The 20,206-nt window shown below is 35.8% G+C and overlaps 4 protein-coding genes across 5 annotated transcripts; all 4 read left to right on the forward strand.

The window, feature by feature from the left end:
• The first annotated feature begins 1,236 nt into the window (after window positions 1-1,236).
• On the forward strand, window positions 1,237-7,284 carry LOC104090919 (F-box/LRR-repeat protein 3). 2 transcript variants are annotated; one of them, XM_009596133.4, is made up of 7 exons: window positions 1,237-2,345; window positions 2,454-2,579; window positions 3,141-3,245; window positions 3,347-3,743; window positions 4,129-4,258; window positions 4,339-4,633; window positions 6,674-7,284. In XM_009596133.4, exons 1-7 carry the CDS (start codon window positions 1,716-1,718, stop codon window positions 6,917-6,919), a joined length of 1,929 nt encoding a protein of 642 aa, XP_009594428.1. In that variant the 5' UTR covers window positions 1,237-1,715; the 3' UTR covers window positions 6,920-7,284. The 2 variants fall into 2 exon arrangements, with proteins under 2 accessions (XP_009594428.1, XP_009594422.1); XM_009596127.4 differs by having other exon boundaries at window positions 1,238-2,345; window positions 3,344-3,743.
• Window positions 7,285-9,400: 2,116 nt separating this feature from the next.
• On the forward strand, window positions 9,401-11,630 carry LOC104090930 (putative pectinesterase/pectinesterase inhibitor 22). The gene is made up of 2 exons (XM_009596137.4): window positions 9,401-10,385; window positions 10,809-11,630. Exons 1-2 carry the CDS (start codon window positions 9,425-9,427, stop codon window positions 11,477-11,479), a joined length of 1,632 nt encoding a protein of 543 aa, XP_009594432.1. The 5' UTR covers window positions 9,401-9,424; the 3' UTR covers window positions 11,480-11,630.
• Window positions 11,631-12,461: 831 nt separating this feature from the next.
• LOC104090936 (pectinesterase-like) lies at window positions 12,462-15,679 on the forward strand. Its single transcript, XM_009596151.3, has 3 exons — window positions 12,462-12,994; window positions 13,555-13,914; window positions 14,781-15,679. The coding sequence occupies exons 1-3, from the start codon at window positions 12,499-12,501 to the stop codon at window positions 15,482-15,484; spliced, it is 1,560 nt and encodes a 519-aa protein (XP_009594446.1). The 5' UTR covers window positions 12,462-12,498; the 3' UTR covers window positions 15,485-15,679.
• Window positions 15,680-16,020: 341 nt separating this feature from the next.
• LOC104090945 (pectinesterase) lies at window positions 16,021-19,459 on the forward strand. The gene is made up of 3 exons (XM_009596163.4): window positions 16,021-17,284; window positions 17,598-18,362; window positions 18,822-19,459. The coding sequence occupies exons 1-3, from the start codon at window positions 16,279-16,281 to the stop codon at window positions 19,103-19,105; spliced, it is 2,055 nt and encodes a 684-aa protein (XP_009594458.1). The 5' UTR covers window positions 16,021-16,278; the 3' UTR covers window positions 19,106-19,459.
• Window positions 19,460-20,206: the final 747 nt, after the last annotated feature.

Here is a 20,206-nt window from a genome sequence, read left to right on the forward strand (position 1 = left end):
ATCAGATCCCTTTGACTTTAGTATCTTTAACACCACCCTGCCAAATTCAGATGAATTTTAACTTCTTCTTTTGTTCTTTTCATCTGCGATTATTATAAGAGCCAGTTTGACATAAGAAATTTTTTTTATTTTTTTTAAAAATAATGCTTGGTTATCAAAATCTTACAATTTTTTCAATCTCACTTAAAAATATATTTTTAAATTTAAAAAACTAGTGAGAACTAGTTTTTCAATTGAAAATAGAAAGGTTGCCGATGTTTAGTTGCATATGTTAAAAAAAGGACATTCAAATATGTTACAAAAATTATAACCAAACACAACTTCATCTTCAATTCAAATTTTAGTAAAATTTCAAATTTGATTTTTTTTTTGGAATTCATGTCCAAATGCCTACTATAAGATTCTTTTCTTCATTTTTCTTTTTGTAACTTTTTGGGGCCGCAGAGGCTCATAAATGGGACAAAGTAGGATTAAGAACTTGAAGAAATCATCTGACGCCTCATATAATGGCATTTTATTATACAAGATTAACATTTTTTTTTTTTTTTGCAATATATATGTTCCGTTGATCTAAAGTTGGACCCCATATTTAGCTTCTAAATTAGAATCAAGCGAAAAATCATTAAGTTTTGTAGGAATATTTTTATTTGTACTTATGTGTGGCAGAGCCACTCATTAGCGAGGGGAGTTAATTGACATCCTTTATCAAAAAATTATAGATAAATACATACTATATGTTGACTTTATTTATATTTTTATGTATTTATTTATATTTTGACTGCTTTTGATAAAAATTGTAACGCCGCCACGACTTATGTACGTACAAATATGGATATCAAATTTGATCCACAAAAGTTTCACCTGTCTAAACAGCTCGATCCACATGGCCATACTGTGGTACTGTTCTAAATAGACTTTGAACTTGGTCATAAGTGTTAATTTGACTCAGATCCCTTTTGGTTTTTCAAATTTTCACGTGGCTGTTTTATGACTCTTTAAGTCATCGACGTCGATTAAAAAAGAAAGTGTTAACTGTTGAATACGTTTGAGTTGTACAAGTTTAATTTATAATCATTTCTCAACTCATTTTGAATAAGCCATTTTAGTTGAGTATATCTCATCTCAACTAAAACTTGGCCTAACTCGTTCGTTTCATGTTGCAACTTGCAATACTTATATTTGTAAAAAAATATACATCAACTTCAAATGGTACAATAGCATCACGTCTTTGGCCACTTATATGAGTAGGCCATGCCGCCTTTGCGTTTACAGATCACTTATCAATCACTGCATCTCCATCTCTCCCATCATCACTCTACTTATCTTCCTTTCTCTTTCCCAATTAAGTTGACAAGACATGCACACTTGTCTTCTTTTTCGCTATGGCACCACCGCTGGCACAATTCTCATAGCACCTGGGAATTTTCGATACCCACTTGGAATATATCGCTCTATACCATGATCGCCATCTTCGTCCGCAAGACCCGTTTTGGCATTTCTCGTAGTCTTTCTTCTTCCACCCTCCAACCCCTTCTCAACGTTCGTCTCCTCTTCCTCTTTGTCCCCACATAATACAACTTACAAACCCTTTTCTTTTCTTGGGCATTTTCCTATTAGAAGAAGAAGATCTGCACAGGACGTATCTGACTTGTTGAGATTAGCAGCAGCAGCAGTAGTAGTAGTAGTTTTTGTTGTTGTCGTTTGCTATTGTTTACATGGATTCTGCTAGTTTACTTTGTCTTCTCAATGAGGATCTTCTTATCCGTATTCTATCCTTCCTTACCTATGATTCCGACCGAAAAGCTTTCCGTTTGGTATGTAAAGCATTCCACCGAGTTGACTCCCTCCACCGAACCCATCTTCAGATCCTTCGTCCGGAGTTCATCACAACACTTCTCTCCAAATTCCCAAATATTTACTCCCTAGACCTCTCCATCTGCCCCCAAATCGACGACTCTGCTGTTTCCATACTGCTGACCGTGGGTTGTGATTGGAGTAGGAGGCTCAAAAGACTGGTGCTGAGTCGGTGCACCGGGTTGAGATCAGCTGGATTGGAACTGCTTGTGAAGTCGTGTCCTTTTTTGGAGTCTATTGATGTGTCCTACTGCTGGGATTTTGGTGATAGGGAAGCTGCGGCTTTATCTATTTGTGGTGGGTCTTTAAGAGATTTGAAAATGGATAGGTGCTTGGGTGTTACTGATGTTGGTTTGGCTAAAATTGCAATTGGGTGTCAATGCCTTGAGATACTTAGCTTGAAATGGTGTCTTGAAATTACTGATCTTGGGATTGATCTTTTGTCCAAGAAATGTACACAACTCAAGCACCTTGACATTTCATATTTAAAGGTTAATTTTGTTATCTTGTCATCCTTCTCTTTGTTCTTATTATCAAATAAAGGTAAATGTAGTTATTATGGAAATGCAAAAAGTGGGTTTAATTTGGTTTTGTTTCAGGTTACTAGTGGGTCGCTGCGTTCTATAAGCAGTATGGAGAAGTTGGAGTTTTTGGCTATGGTTGGGTGCGGCGTTGTGGACGATGAAGGACTGCATTATCTTGGAAATGGGTGTCCTTCGCTTCAGGTGATTTACAACTTTGGCAAACTATTGTGATGAGTTGTAAAAACGAAAGTATGAGATGATAGCTGTTTTTGGTTCGGTCTTAAGCTGACCTTTACTGTGTTGCTAGTGATCGTTTGCCCATTTGAAGCTTGAAAATAGACTTTGTATGTGTATGCAGTTGCTCCTTAGATAAGCACATGTCTATAGCTTGTTGAATTTTAAATGCTTATCTTAGAAGTAAAAAATAGAGTTTGAGTTTGTTTTTGTGAACTTATAGTAGTTCGTTTCAATGTCATGGATGAAACTAAATTAAGTTCGTCTATATGACATTTTTCTGATGGCCAGATTATGCAGTGAGCGCATGAATCTGGAACACAGGAAATGCTTTATTGGAAATTATGGTAGATGATTTTTTCTGGTATCTATCTATCCATGAATATATGAAATTAGTACGCCAAAGCTCAAACCTTTAGCCTATGTTGTGGCTACTTTACCTCTGAGAAAAACTGGTCGTGAAATTGTCTTCAGGTTTGTGTAATTTACTTAGTTGTCATAATTATTAAGAAAATTGTCTGATCGCAGGCACTGGATGTATCAAGGTGTGACAGATTAAGCTCATCCGCCCTAGCTTTCTTGATCAAAGGACATCCCTCGATGCTACAAATCCATGCTAGTTACTCTTTCAGTGTGAGTAAATTCATTGTTAGAACGAACATTTTGAATTATTCCTTGTGGAGTTTTTGATGTTGGTTCTGCAATTTAGATTGAGAATCTTGATGCACCAGGAGTTTCCTACTAAAGTCATCCAAGGGCTGAAGGACCTAAAGAATCTGAAAACGCTCATACTTGATGGAGCACCAGTTTCTGAATCATTCTTCAAGATCATTAATTTCAGTTGCAAGTATTTGGTTGAAATAGGGTTAGGCAAATGCAAAGGAGTGACTGACTTGGGCATTTTCCAGCTGGTATCAGGGGGTGTTAATTTAAAAGTCTTGAATCTCACATGCTGCAGCGATCTTACAGATAATGCAATATCAGCTATCACAGATTCTTGCCGGAGTGTTTTGTGCCTCAAGTTGGAGTGCTGCAACTCGCTCACGGAGAAGAGCCTATATCGCCTTGGATTACATTGTTCCTTACTTGAGGAGCTTGATCTTACTGATTGTGTTGGAGTCAGTGACACTGGTGAGACTCAAACCATTCGGTCTTTTGTTCTTTATTTACATATTTATTCCGCCACCATTACAACCATGCATGTGTATCCACAAAAAAGTTTATGTGCTCGTATCTTCTGGGTTCTATTGCCTTTTTTTTATAGTCATTAAGTTTTGAGCTTTTTGTTGGCTTTCTGTTCCTCAAGGTCAAGACATCTGATTTTTTTCTTCTTGTAAAGACATCTTGAAGCTTCGTGCCCTCATTTCTCAAATTTCCTCGTGTTATTCTTCGATGATATGGTTACTCCAAAAATTGTGCAGTTAGTGGGTTAACTTTATGTTAAGCCTTTCTAGCTAGGAATTCAGCTACCCTTTAAAGGTGCGCTAATATGTGGTGCATCTCATGTTTTCTGCAGGACTTCATTACCTGTCTAAATGTACAAAGCTTGTATGTCTAAAGTTGGGATTATGTACTAACATTACCGACAAGGGCCTGTACTATATTTCTAGAAACTGCAGAGAGATTCGTGAACTTGATCTATACCGGTAAAATTTATTTTCCCACCTAACTTATCCCGTCAATTTGAGAACGTCTTCTTATATGATATCTTGAAAACCATTTGCAGATGCAAAGGAATTGGTGATAATGGACTCTATGCTTTATCAAGTGGTTGCAAAAGAATGCAGAAGTTAAACTTGTCTTACTGCTCTGAGGTCACCGATAAAGGGATTGAGTATCTTGGCTATCTACCAGAGCTCTATAACCTCGAGATGCGTTGTCTTTGGAATGTCACAGGCACTGGTTTAACAGCACTTGCTACTGGATGCAAGAGACTTGCTGAATTGGATGTGAAGGATTGTGCTTATATCGATGATTCGGGTTTCATGGCTCTTGCTTATTACTCTAGGAATTTGCAACAGGTATTATTGCCCAATCTTGAACTACTCTCTCTACTTCTTTGTAATTGATGATGCTGTCAATGTGATGTGCTTTCCACATTACCAGTTGATTAGTAATGCTTAAATGGTAAGAAAATTACACCTTTGGTCAGTCTTTATCATTTTCTCGAAATCTTGAAAGAGTTATGTTAATACTCCCTTTTGATAGACGAACAAACATTTGTGTTACAAATCAGGTTTCAAATATTAGTCAACAGCTTTTCGCCTCAAGTCTTTCAGATATATTATTATGATCCTTTTATTTGACAGGAGTTGTTGAATCCCACACTGAAAATTGGTCAAAGTTACCTCTTGTAAAATACACTCAGTTTTTTATGGAAAGACTACTTGTTAGGATCAAGCAATCCTGGTTTTCTTTTTTTCCTAGTTCAAAGTAGAGTAGTGATTGCATATTCAAATTTAACAAGCAGATTTGCTAGATAATTTTTTGGTGTAATTTTCTGGATCCATGATAAGATATGTTAGAATTATGTGGTGATTCTAGCTCCGTCTGGCATCTGTTTCATCCTAAACTTTATTATGTCGCTATATGCACAATGCTGAAAGGACTCGGACTTTTGTATCAACCCTAAAAAACTGGTCAATTCTTTTTGTTATGCTTAAAAAGTTCAGTATACCCCTACTTTTTGGATACCAATCAAAGTTTTTTGCTATATTATCTGCAATCTTTTGACTGATCAAACTTGATATTGAGCTTATCAAACTCAATTAATCATCAGATACACTTACTGAAAAACTTCCTTTTCCCCTTTTAGATCATACTTGAATTTTTGACTTGATTTTTTCCCCCATATCATGAGGTTTAAAATTGAGACCATCTGAGGATCAACTGAACCTGATTTTTTCTGAACTTCAATTAAAGGACAAAAGGATAAGTTCAAACATGACGTCTCTTTTAACATCATTCTTGTATGCATCTGTATGGTGGTTACTGCACTCTTCAACCAGGTCATCAGTTAGAATCAACTCACAAATTTGGGCATGTGGCACAATTATTTATTTAAAAAACTGATGCCATAACTCAACTTGAAAGTTAGAACATGCTTGATTGACCTTTTATCTTTGTTGTCTGTTCAAGAATCAGATGCTGCACATGACAGTGCATTTGTTTGTTAAGACTCTTGAACTGAAATGAGCATTCATCAGTTTTAATGATTGCCCTTGCTATTGCTCTATGTTTTTGTGATAGAATGAACAATCTCTTATAGATTTAACTGGGTTAAATACTTGTTTAACATGGTGAGTTCGAAATAAAGCTCATAATCATTTAGTTCTTTAGTAATACAGACCTTTTCATGTCAAGTGCACTAAGTAATATTAGCCGGAATTGACTCAGTTTCTACAAATGGTATGGTTAAATACTTGGCTAGATGCATGTAGCTGTCTTTGGAACCCTTGGGCCTTGATGCTTGTCTGTGCATTCTGACTTGGTTATGCGTGCTATGGTATAGACAACACATTTATTCTCCTATATTTCCGTTGTTCACATGTATTCGTAAATAATATACATTATTGTGCGGTACATACCATGCTTTTGCGTCCTTGAATACCTAAATGGGAATAGAGGCTTATGCCTGGAGCACCTTGTGTTCTTTTGGGCAAGATCTTCAAAATCATTATATCCGCCTTCACTGGAGACAAGTTTTGTGTTGAAATGATATATGTTCCAAAGCTCTATGACACTTTTATGGGTGCTTTTGCTCTTTTTGGTCTAAATCTTATAAAGTTGTATGTACAGCAAAATATTTTTCCTGCAAGTAATTATGGAGCAATCTCATTCTTCAGGAGCAATTTCATTCTTCGATATAAAATTTTGAGCACTAATTCTTCCTAAAAAGAGAATGAATTCAATGCATTTGAAATGCATCTTGAAGTTGTCATTTATTCATGTTCATAGGAGATCCTTGTACAATTGCAAACTTGATACTGAATTGTTTTCTGTATATCAAATTTTGTCAGTTGAATTTGTTTACAAATGCTGAAATAAATCTTTGATTGCAGATTAATTTGAGTCATTGTGCAATCTCGGATGTTGGCCTCTGCATGGTGATGGGGAACTTGACACGCTTGCAGGATGCCAAGCTTGTAAACCTTTTCAATGTATCAACAAATGGCCTTGAAGTTGCTCTTCGTGCTTGCTGTGTTCGGCTGAAGAAAATTAAGGTGGTTGCTTCCCTGAGGCTACATCTTACACCAGACATAGTTGAGACATTGAGTGCAAGGGGTTGCAGGATTAGGTGGGATTAGGGCCAAATATGACAGCATTATATCCAGTGTGTGTTACCATTTTTTTTGATACTAGTGGAGCATTATATCGGGTAACTCTACTCACCAAAAGCTAAATATATGACAGCATTATATGACTGTTGTAGCCACAGCCTCCACTTGCATGAATTGGAGTACTACAATACATTTGAGCAGTTGAACCTAAAACTCCTCCCATTACATTAGTAAAGCAGAAATTTTCCTTCACGTTGTAAAAGTCCACCTAAGAGAATTTGCACGGTCTTGGACTCTTCACTTGTGTGGACACATTGCATAAAATTCTTATGTACTTTGCAGTCTGGAGATTAACTATGGATGTTTAAACATCTTACCAGTGGATTTCTAAAGCTAGTGGCGGAGAATATCTTCTTATCTGCTGGATTGTGTTTTTGTCAACTTTTTCTAATTGTTGTCATCGTAGTTTCAGAAAAGAGATTTTACTATGGAACCAGAAGCGGGTCAATGATTTACTTTCTAATAGCTGAATGTGTAAATTTTTACACAGAAGCAAAAAAAGAATTAACCTAAATAGCAGCCCCCGCAATTAACTAAACTAAAAATAGTAATCTATGTATAATCTACATATAATATGTATATAATCTAAGTATACCGACTAAAAAAATATAATATATGTATAATCTAAGTATACCGACTAGAAAAATATAAAAGTAACAATGAAACTAGTCTGCTATTGTGTAAAGATCCCATCGTGGCTGTGCAATCCCCCAAAAAAAAAAACAAAGGAAAAAGGTAATCACAAATCTGCACAATTTCTGGTTGGGGTGTTTGCACAATTTCTGGCAGGGGTGTTCGTCGGCCGGTATGGTACGATATTTACATATTTTGATTCGATATTTTCGGTTTCTTAAAATACTATACCAATAACGTGTCTAATTATATTCCGTATGGTTTGACTTTTCTCCTTTCGGTGTTTATTCGGTACAGTAACTTCGGTTTATTCGGTTTCAATATTAACTAGTGCATAAAGCCATAAACTGTAATAGTCTTAATTAAAGTACTCACAAATATAAAAATGAAAACGTTCTAAGCTCACATGACTATTGACAAAAAATTTGTCCAAAACCAGCAAGTATCAACCCATAGAGAAAAAAGGTACATAAAAGAATAAATTTAATCATTAAAAATGTCTTGTTACTTGCTTAGAGCTAATTGCTGAAGTTAAAGAATACAACAAGACCTAATCCAACATATGCAATTCAATATACGAGAAAAAAATACCTTAAAACCGTAAAAGTATTACGTTAAGATGCTTGGTATCCTAGAGAATAAGGTCAAAATCTGCATCCTACATTGTTCCTCCATTTTCTAAAGAAGTACATGGGCTTTACTGTCAGCCTCAACATGCATACCGAAGAAAAGTATTATGCAACTTAGTATGTTATAATAAATAATATACGCGTTGTGTAACTTATATATATTTCGGTATGGTATCGGTATTTCGGTATTATTTTTGTAAATACCAATTTTTTTTTAAAACTTAAACCAAATACCATATCAAATATCAAAATTTTCGGTTTCGACATGATAATTAGGTATTTACCAAATCATGCACGCCCCTAATTTCTGGTCTCTATTCTTTTTCCCGTAATATGACCTATGCTTTTCTTGCGAATAGGTTTTTTTCGCCGCCCAACCAGACAACCCCACCTATTTTGTACTTCCTCTGTTTTAACCAGATATTCTGTTTTGAAAGAATGTAAGATTGTCGAAGTACAGAGTTAAATCTTTTAGTTTTGATCTCAACCCGGACCTGAATTGTTTAATATTTTTAAAATAAAATTTACATAAGAAAGTAGATAAACAGAGAACAATAACAGTGTTATGTAAATTAAGTTCTTCTTTCTCAAGTTGTGTGCTAGGCGATTAGGAACAGTGAACAGCATTAGGAAAAGTACGTTTGAACTTGACGGTCTGAACTTTTGATAGCTATTACGTACGGAGTATATATGTAAGCAAAAGTTGCAATGATTATACCGTGAAGATTGAGTGAATGAGAAGTAGCTACGGGATGATATATCTTTCCATATGATAATTGAGTGTCAATTTAACCCTTTTGCCGTTTTGTGCTTGCTTGTAGTCTGGTTCATGTGGCCATGTAAAATGTAAACAAGAAAACTAAGAAGAAAAGGGAGGAGGAGACTAACATTATTTAACAGTGTGAAACCAAACTATATCATAATGGAGCCCACACACTGGAGAATCTGACTTTAGATGTCAAGTAGCAGCCTACTTAGCCACTGACAAATTGACAATACATAGTAGTAAAAAGAATTTTGTAACCATTCCATACAAGGCAGGATAACTTGAAAGTTGGAAAGAGAGAAAAGCATATATTTCCATGTCTAGAAATTTCCCTTTTCTTTCAAGACAAACAATTCTCAATTTGTATTCCCTTCCTAACCCTCTTATATTTCTTTTAAATTGGCTCCCTTTTCCACTTCATTGAAAGAAAAAAAAAACCATCAAATGGAGTTTCCCAAATTTCTCCTTATTCTCATCCTTTTACCTTTCTACCAAGTTCTCTCCCTTAATGAACATGAAACTTTCCATCCATATCAAACTTCATATACTCTTGATCCTCAGGCCATGATCATTCAAGCTTGCAACAACATACAAAACCAAGCCTTATGCCTCTCACACATTCAATCCAATCTTGATAATCATGGCCATATTAGGGATCCACATTCAATCCTTAGAGCAGCCATTCGAAACTCCCTCAATCAGGCAAAGTTAGCCATTCAATCAATCACAAAATTCAGCACCTTATCTGCTTCATCCCGGGATCAAATGGCCATTGAGGATTGTCAAGAACTTCTCGATTTCTCGGTCACTGAACTAGCATGGTCGTTAGGAGAAATGAGAAAAATCCGAGATGGTTTAAAGAACTTTCATTATGAGGGAAATCTCAAGGCATGGCTAAGTGCAGCTTTGAGCAATCAAGATACATGCTTAGAAGGATTTGAGGGCACGGACCGACACCTTGAAAATTTTATTAAGGGAAGTTTAACACAAGTCACACAACTCATTAGTAATGTTCTAACTTTGTATGTTCAATTGCATAGCTTACCATTTAAATCACCAAGAAACGAGACAATAAAATATGAAAATCCAAAATATCCGGAGTGGATGACTAATGGAGACAAGGAGATGCTAACTTCTAGTCCAAATAAAATGCATGTAGATGCTGTTGTAGCCTTAGACGGAAGTGGCCATTATCGGTCGATTGCACAAGCAATATATGAGGCTCCTAGCTATAGTAGTAGAAGGTATGTGATCTACGTGAAGAGGGGAATTTACCATGAAAACGTTGATATGAAGAAGAAAAAAACCAACATCATGCTTGTGGGAGATGGGATTGGAGCCACTGTGATTACTGGTAACAGAAATTTCATGCAAGGATGGACTACATTTCGAACTGCAACTGTTGGTATTTTTCTCAACCCTTCTTCCGTATGTTCCTTTTGACTAGGTCATGTTATTTTTGAACCATTAGGTTAAATTGATGACTACACTAATATGTACTTTTTAGAGTAGACTTGATATGGTAGGATGAAAAATAGGGTAACAAGCTGCAAAAGTTGGATAAATAATTGCACTTGAAGTGTAAATTTATTTACACTATCAGTTGTATATAACTTTATTCCGTAATGACTTTCAATGTAGTTTAACATATGATAGAAACCGATTACCATTTTCACCAAGTTACCCGATAATGCTTATCACACAAATTTACTTGTAATTTATTATTGAATAATTTGAATGTATAAATATTTTTTATACCGTCATTGCATAGATCTTAGACTCAAACTAATTATGTTTCTCTTGATTAATAATATGTTTCTTTTAACAGCTGTTTCGGGCAAGGGATTTATTGCAAGGGACATAACATTTCGCAACACTGCCGGACCCAAAAATTTCCAAGGCGTGGCTCTACGTGTGGACTCGGACCAGTCGGCCTTCTTCAGGTGCAGTATGGAAGGATATCAAGACACACTTTACGCCCATTCTCTACGCCAATTCTACCGCGAATGCAACATCTATGGCACCATAGACTTCATTTTTGGCAATGGTGCAGCTGTTCTTCAAAACTGCAAGATTTACACTAGAGAGCCACTTCCTTTACAGAAGGTCACAATCACGGCCCAAGGTCGAAAAAGCCCAGATCAAAGCACTGGATTTTCGATCCAAGATAGCTATGTTTATGCCACTAGGCCCACTTATTTGGGCCGGCCCTGGAAAATGTATTCACGGACTGCGTACATGAATACTTACATGAGTGGTATGGTCCAGCCCAGAGGATGGTTAGAGTGGTATGGGAACTTTGCTTTGAACAGTTTGTGGTATGGTGAGTATAAGAACTATGGGCCTGGATCATCGCTTTCTGGGCGGGTTAAGTGGCCCGGTTACCATATTATCAAAGATCCGTCAACGGCTAGTTTCTTCACCGTTCAACATTTCATCGACGGCATGTCGTGGTTGCCGGCTACCGGCGTCCAGTTCACAGCTGGTCTTACCAATTAGGTTACAGCAGTAACTAATAGCTCATTTGTTTAATGGAGTAAATTTATGTTTATATCATTATCTTCTATATTATGTATATAATTCATGATGGCATATTGTATCATACATACAAAGTAAGATATTTATTCCAAATGGACGTGGAACGTCTAAAGCGACTTGTGTATGCATGTAACAATTCTCTCCATTGCTTGGCACGTCGTAATTAGGTTAATTAAATTTTCTTAACGTGGAAAATGACCTAACCTTTCTTTGTGTGTTAAATATTCCCTTGCTAATTTGCGAAAGCAAAAAAGTTGACTTTTATAGTTCCCAATCTCCTAAAATCATGTGATTACTATTTTCATTTTCTCTTTGGTATGTGCATACTTTGCCACGTGAAATAGTGCATACATTTTTTAGCATTTTACTTAATGCAACGTAGTCAATATTGATGTTCTTGCCATCTATACTGGCTTTAAGAAAGGCAATTGAAATTTATCTTTGTATGCTACTCTGATCCTATCCCTGCACTCAACTCAAAAGGACAACTGAAGCAATAATTCTTCACAGCCATTTACAAAGTTATCTGAACTAGATCTAATTATCCAATCTAATATTATGAGTCATGTATTATACTTAAGTGGTACTATATATTTTCAGAATTGTTCTCCTCCCATTTAAAAAATGCACCTTTCTTTTTTCCCTTTTAATATATCTTGATGGAGAACCCTTCCTAATTCCAAATGGAATTTAAATATTAAGGTTAAAATTTCAAAGTTCACTAGGTACAGCTTGACTTTGCTTGCAGATCGATGTTTATATTTTGCATAATAAGAAATAAATTGCAACCACCGAGAATCAATACTAAGAAGATATTACCGTAATAAAATAGCACCTCTTTTCAACAGCATGGCATGCAAGTTGGCACGATCAATCCAACTATATATATTGTTTACGAAATGACAATTCTTTTATGAAACTCATTGCTATATAAATGCATGTTTCAGATAAGTATTATTCATACCCAATGTTTAATTGCCATGGCATTCACACATTCCATCCTTGTATTCTTCATACTTCAATTCTTCTTCTCTCCTTCTCATGCATCTCTCTCTTCTGATGAAATTTGCAGCAACACCCCTTTTCCTAACTTGTGCAAAACTTTACTCCCTCCCAACAATTCTATTGACATTTATGACTCAGGAAGGCTCTCCATCCAGCTTTCCCTTTCAACAACTAGTCAGATTCTTAACTCAATCAACGGTTTCCTCAATCCAATTGATCTATTACTCCCTAAAAGCACCAGTTCTGCTCTCCAAGATTGCCAGTTCCTCCTTGGCCTAAACGTTGATTTATTATCTACTGCTGCTGCTGTTACTAAGAAACCAAAAGATTCCCTTGAGAATACAGAAGCAGATGATGTATTAACCTGGCTTAGTGCAACTATAACCAATAAACAAACTTGTTTGGATGGTCTTCTAGTTGCGCCTTCTATTTTACAGGTTTCTAAGTTGATTACACCCATAATTTCTAAAGGTACGCCGTAGTGTTGAAATCTGTTACAATCTTATTAAGAGTGCACACTTTTTGTTTACTCCCTCTTGTCCACTTTAATTGATTTTTTGGTCTTTTTTTCGTTGTCCACAATATATGATTTTTTTCAAATATCAAGAAGGAATTTACTTCTTTTTCTCAAAGCTGCCCTTGGAGTGTCTTTTATATTTTCAATGAACAAATTAAAAAGATAGTAAAGGTTAATATGGTCAATTTCATTGTTAATTAATGTTAAAAGGTGAATTCCTTAATATGTGTGAAAAACAACCAAAAAATCAATTAAAGTGGACCGGATGAAATAATTAATTATATTATGTCTCAACATGCCCCTCATATGTGAGTGATTCTTTTTCATTAACCAAACACTTAAAAATATGTTTTTTTTGCTTTTTGGGCGACGGTGTGATTTGAACCTATGACCTCTTGTCTGCTTTGAAACCATGTTACATTGTATGACTACCTCATTTCAAAATCTAAACCGTTAAAAGAAACATATTTTTAATTTACTCAATTACATATACATTATTATTATGTCTCAACAGGAAGCATGACGTGTAGTGTGTCACTCGCGCTCTTTAAGAATGGGTGGAATCCTGATTCTGTTTTAGGGAAGGTAATTAGTTGGAGTATGTTGAAAATTAGCCAAAAGGTGGTAGTGAATCCTGATGGAAGTGGGGATTATACTACTATCAATGATGCAATCGCAGCTGCCCCGAACAATACCCCAGCAAATGAAGGCTATTACCAGATATATGTGGTTGCTGGTGTCTACCATGAGTATATTTCAATTGCTAAAAACAAGAACTATTTGATGATGGTTGGTGATGGCATAAACAAGACTATAGTCACCGGGAATAGAAATGTACCTGATGGATGGACAACTTTCAATTCTGCAACTTTTGGTAAGTTTTTAACATCGAGATATATTAAATTATTAATCCATCTTCAGTCAATATGTAGAACTGAAAAACCAAATCTTTTTTGGCTCTTTTATGGTTTATTAAATATCAGACTGCGGAACATATTTAATTTTTCGGTGCATATCTAAACACATCATATGGGGTTGACATATAATATTAAAGTTTAAAGGAAGACAAAATTAATGCCATGCATGCAGTTCCCCATGTTCTTTCGCTAATGGATTATATATTCTATTGAAGTCATATCTTGTTTAAGTTTCTTAAATAACCACATGCTTGTCATCTAAATCTCCAAGGATTCTTTACTATAAAGACAGTTGTGTGTATATATATAGTAGTACTACTATTATATCATCACCGACGAAAATTTAGGAGTTAAGGGTTTGAGGTTGGTTGGGGAGAAGGGAGATAGATGAAGCTAATAAGTATTCTGTAATTATGGGAAGGAACAAGGCACCACTTTTCTTTTTAGGATTTAACACCTAACTTAATTTAACATGTTACATCAGGTTACTTATAATTAATTAATTTAATCAAACAATCTTTAATTATTTTCTCGGTTCCAACTAATTATGTGTCAACATTCGGATTTTGAAAGTCAAACTTCTTAATTTTGATAATGAATTCGGACATAGAAACTTTATGTTTTTTGCAATAAAATTTACGTACGTATTTGAAATTTATGTAATAATTAGTATAAGTCATAATAATTAACAATTTAAAAGGCGTATAATAAACGGTCCAAGAAAGTCTTCGAAATCAGAATGGTGCCACTTAAATTGTCATGCACACAGAGGTAAACTGTTCCTTTTATGGATCTAAGTAATCGATCTTTGATACTCATGCAGCTGTAGACGGGCAAGGATTTGTGGCAGTAAACATTACATTTAAAAACACAGCAGGAGCAGCAAAGTTCCAAGCAGTAGCCGTTAGGAATAGTGCTGATCTATCCGCATTCTACCACTGCAGCTTTGAAGGGTATCAAGACACTCTGTACACACATTCCCTGAGACAGTTCTACAAGAACTGTGATATCTATGGGACAATAGATTTCATATTCGGAAATGCAGCAGTTGTTTTCCAAAACTGTAACATATATCCACGCCTTCCATTGCGCGGCCAATTTAATGCAATTACAGCACAGGGCAGATCAGACATTAACCAGAACACAGGCATATCCATTCACAAATGTACCATCACACCCGCTTCTGACTTAGCCTCGTACAATGGCACTACTCCAGTACGGACATATTTAGGCAGGCCATGGAAAGAGTACTCGCGAACTGTTTATATGCAATCATTTTTGGACAGTTTTATTCATCCTGATGGTTGGTCGATTTGGACAGGAGATTTTGCGTTAAGTACATTGTGTTATGCTGAATATAAGAACATGGGTCCAGGATCGGATACTAGTAATAGGGTTACATGGCCTGGTTATCGTAGTGAGATTAACTTCTTGGATGCATCTTATTTCACTGTCTCCAATTTCATAGTGGGGAATTATTGGCTGCCTTGGACTGGAGTCCCTTACACTGGTGGTTTATATTTTTAAGCAAGAATTTTTTCTTGATCTTTTATTTAATTTGGTTGTGTTCTTCGGTTAATTCCGAGTGATCACTGTATCTTCTTTATTTGTTTGTTTGCCAGTTTGGTTCTTTGAGTTTATATAACTGGAATTGATGTCAGGTCAATAAGATACTGGAATTAACTGTCGTTATTATCATTACATGTACAAATTTTAGCCTTCCATGTGTTGTTCAATTGCATTTGGTTGTTTTGCAAGAACAAATTAGTAGAGGGGACTAACAACAGTACGTTTCTCCTGTTAAAAGTAGAAAATTTGTTTGGACTAACGTGTAAATAAACGTGTTAAAATCATTTGTATGCTTACGGTTAAGTACTACTGTGTTTAAGCCGTGTACAAAGTATGGTTAAAATGTACCCAAGGGACTACGATTAAACATCACTGTTTTATCCCCCGTAACTTTAGGATTTGAAATTGATCAGTCAAAAAAATAGGAGTTGGTGGATGGTGGTAAAAATATCCTAGCTTTTTGGAAACTATAATAAGACACAAATTACCAACTTTCACTTTTATCCTCCGTCAATATGCTTGTTTCCCTCTAAGCTTCTGATCTAGAACAGAACAAAATTTGGGAAAATGCTATAACTTCTTTTCTCTTATTCGTTCTTTTTTCCAGCCATTTTGAGGAGAGGGTCAAGAGCAAATCTCCAGGCCCTTCTCCGTTACAATTTGGTAAATCGAACACTAAGCAACAATATTTCCATTTATTTGTTTTATTATCTAATTCAACCAGCCGTTAAATTTCCCATTAGAGATCAAACATGGCGGGAAATAATCGTAAGAGGAATGTCGCGATTATCAGTGTATGTTCATTAATCTTGGTGGCTATGATAGTCGCAGTAGCCATAACAATGAAGGGGAAGGACTCAGATAATAATGGTCAAGATGCCACGACTTCGCAAAAAACTATTGAATCCATTTGCCAAACAACACGTTATCAACATACATGTGTTGAGAGCCTTGAGTCCTCAGCTGAAGGCTCCTCAGATCCCAAAGACCTTATCCAAAAGTCATTTCAGGTAGCAATTAAGAAAATTAAGGAAGCAATTGAGAATTCAACAATGTTGCAAAAACTCGAGAAGGATCCAAGAGCGAAACTTGCCCTGGAGAATTGTCAGAAGCTGGCATGGCAAGCCGTTAATGATCTCAATAGAACACACACCAAATTTGAGAGTTTTGAGTTCAATGATCTAAGTCATTGGATTGCTGATTTGAAGATTTGGTTAAGTGGTGCTATTACATATCAAGAAACTTGTTTGGATGGCTTTGAGAAAACCACTGGAGAGACAGAGGAGAAAATGAAAAGGGCATTGAATTCTTCGATGGAACTAACTAGCAATGCCCTTTACATGATTACCGAGATTTCATCTGTCTTCACAAGCCTCAATGCTGGCAGCTCCAGTCGTCGTCGTCTTCTCCTTTTGGACGAGGCCCCTATCTTAGGTCATGGAAATGAGTTGTTGCCTGATTGGGTTGATATGAGAAGGCGCAGACTTCTTGCTGCCAAGGAAATCAAACCTGATATTGTTGTTGCCAAGGATGGATCAAGCAAATACAAGACTATTAACGAGGCTCTCAAAAACATCCCCAATAATAGAAACCAGACTTATGTTCTGTACATCAAACAGGGTGTTTATAATGAGAAAGTAGAGTTTACTAGCTCTATGACGAATTTGATGGTCATTGGAGATGGTCCAACAAAGACAAGAATCACCGGGAACCAAAACTTCAAAGATGGCACTCCCACCTATCTCACCGCAACTGCTGGTAAGTTTTGGCACAATAAATATACAATTTTATTGTAAATACCAGTTAGTTTTTCATAACAATTACTCCCTCCGTACATTCTTAATTTTAAAAAGAATGACACCTTCTTATATTTAAAACTCATAACTTTAAACTTAAACAATATAAATATAATGAGACGTTTAAGACTACGAGTTTTAAAAACATTTTTGGTATGTGCGAAAAGCTTTTCTTTGTTTCCTTAAATTCGTGCCAGTCAAACAATAGTATTGCAATTATTTTATTCTCTTCTTTGTTTGGTATTTTAATAGAACAATTAATATGACTATTGTAGCTGTAATGGGAGATTATTTCGTTGCTAAGGACATCGGGTTCGAGAACTCTGCTGGTCCAGAAAAACACCAAGCCGTAGCTTTGAGGGTAGCAGCAGATAAGTCAATCTTTTACAATTGCCATATCGATGGCTACCAAGACACGCTCTGTGTCCACACCTATCGACAATTTTATCGAGATTGTGTTATCAGAGGCACCATAGACTTTGTTTTCGGCGATGGTGCTGCTGTGTTCCAAAACTGCACTCTTGCAGTAAGAAAACCTTTAAAAGAGCAGCATTGCATTGTCACAGCACAAGGAAGGACAGATGCACGCCAGCCAACAGGTCTTGTGTTTCAAAACTGCAGTATCGTGGCTGATTCTTCTTACGATGAGGTCAAGGGGGAAGTCAAGACATATCTTGGCCGTCCATGGAAAGAGTACTCAAGAACTATTATAATGGAATCTTCCATTGATGATTTGATTCAGCCAGAAGGATGGGTGGAATGGAATAAAACATTCGCTCTGAACACACTATTCTATACTGAATTCAACAATAGAGGGTCTGGTTCATCCAAAACAGAACGTGCAAAATGGCAAGGGGTTAAGGAACTACAGATAAATCGTGTTCAACGATTCACAGCATCACAATTTCTAGATGGAGATGCATGGATACCATCTACTGGTATCCCTTATACACCTGGATTCTTCTTACCACCACCACAATATGACGCTTCTGTTGAATACTCCCCTGTGGATGACGAGGAATACAAAGATTTGGGAAGCGGTAAAGACAAATCTTCTTATGAACCTAAGATTTAGACGGTTAATTTTAGAAAAAAAATCGAAAAAACTTCTTAAAAGATTACTAGAACAACTTTTAAGGAAACACAAATCATATTTATATTAGATGTTTTAGAAACAAATGTGTGTGTATATATATCTATATGTGTGCATGCATGCATACACACATGTACAACAAAATTAGAAACTTGAATTTGTAAAACTATCAATCATTAATAAAAAGACCTCACTCCAACTTGTTTGGATTGAGCCGTAATTAATTGTTGCTATTATTGTTGTTTTTATTATTGTATATTAGTCAGAAATATCCTTTAAAAACATGCATTAAACTATTACTAGAAACCTTAAATATAGTAAAAGTATAAGAATAGTTCAAGATGTAAATACTAATTTTACATTTCGAATAATAAAAAAACATAACTTTGTGACATTACTCCAACAGTGGATCCAGTTGCAGCTCCAGTGTCAGCTCCGGCGGCAGCTCCCGCAGAATCTCCGACAGAATCTTCTGCAGAAGCTCCGACGACAGAACTAGTAGTGGTAGAAGCTCCACAGTCAGAATCGCCAGTAGATTCTCCGGCAGAATCCCCAGAGGAATCTCCGGCAGAATCTCCGGCAGCAGATTCAGAAGAATATCAGACAGACACACAAGTACCAAGCCCAGCGGAATCTCCGTCCGGAGAAGTATGGCTCAACACTAGTGATGAGAGTGAAGGCAGCTCCTAATTAACAAGAAAGATTGGAGCCTTGTTTATAAGCTTTTTTTTCTCAGGATCTTGAGAAAAATCATGTGGTTTTCATCTTCTTGATTGGGAATTTCGTTCATTATGTGCATGATTCGATACGCTTGCTTCACCATCCAATCAACAATTTTTGCTACTATTTGGAGATATACAAGCCAATTGTTGCTAACAGCTCGAACAATAAAAAACTCTGTATAGGAAAAAAGAAAGAAAAAAACAGTTCTATTGTCTGGAAAAAAAAAAAAATGAATTTTGCTATTTTTCACATGTCATAATCTGACTTGTAATTATATTCCTTTTCTTTTTATTTGTCTTCTAAGTTTTTATTTTCTTTGAAGAGTTTTGCTTACTTCTTTAGGTAAATTAATCTAGGATTACTATGACAAATGACTGAATATTTTAAATTAGATGAAAATAGAAAATACTTTTTGAGTTTTCTATTGTGTGTTTTTTTCTTTCTAAATCTAGTTGATATTTTGTTACGTTAAATTAGTTCGTTTATCTCCAGTTGGTTTTCCATATATAAGGTTTATAGTTTATTTTATATAAATATAAAAAAAATTTAAAAGCCTCTCCAATTTATACATTCTATCGATAAAAATGAAAAACATCATATCGGTAGTTCGGATGCGGTCAATGTTGAGCATACTCTAAATAAATTATTGGCAAACTACGTTAAACTTGTCGAGACAATAGGTTTGAACACTTAAACTAAACGGGTGATTGCACTACTAAAAGATAACTATTTACCGATGCAGCAGTACCGAAGGACTTTTTTCCGTCGCTATTCCAAGGGACTTTCCGACGGAGTCCCTCGATACTTTTGAACTTTTTAATTTCTAATTTTTTTAAAAATAACCGACGAACAACTCTCAGTAAATAATGATACTTTGACGGGTCAAAATTTAATTGGTTTTACCGATGCACTCTGTCGGTAATGTACCGACGGACTCCCTCGGAATATTTTGTATTTATATTTTTGAATTATTTTTTTAGGTACCGACGGTGTCTCTCGGTGCTTTTAAAAATATAAATGAAAAAGAAAATAAAGTTATTGACGTACTCAATCGCTATTGCATTTACA

Source organism: Nicotiana tomentosiformis, chromosome 1 (genome assembly GCF_000390325.3).
Source record: "Nicotiana tomentosiformis chromosome 1, ASM39032v3, whole genome shotgun sequence".
Lineage (NCBI taxonomy): Eukaryota > Viridiplantae > Streptophyta > Magnoliopsida > Solanales > Solanaceae > Nicotiana > Nicotiana tomentosiformis.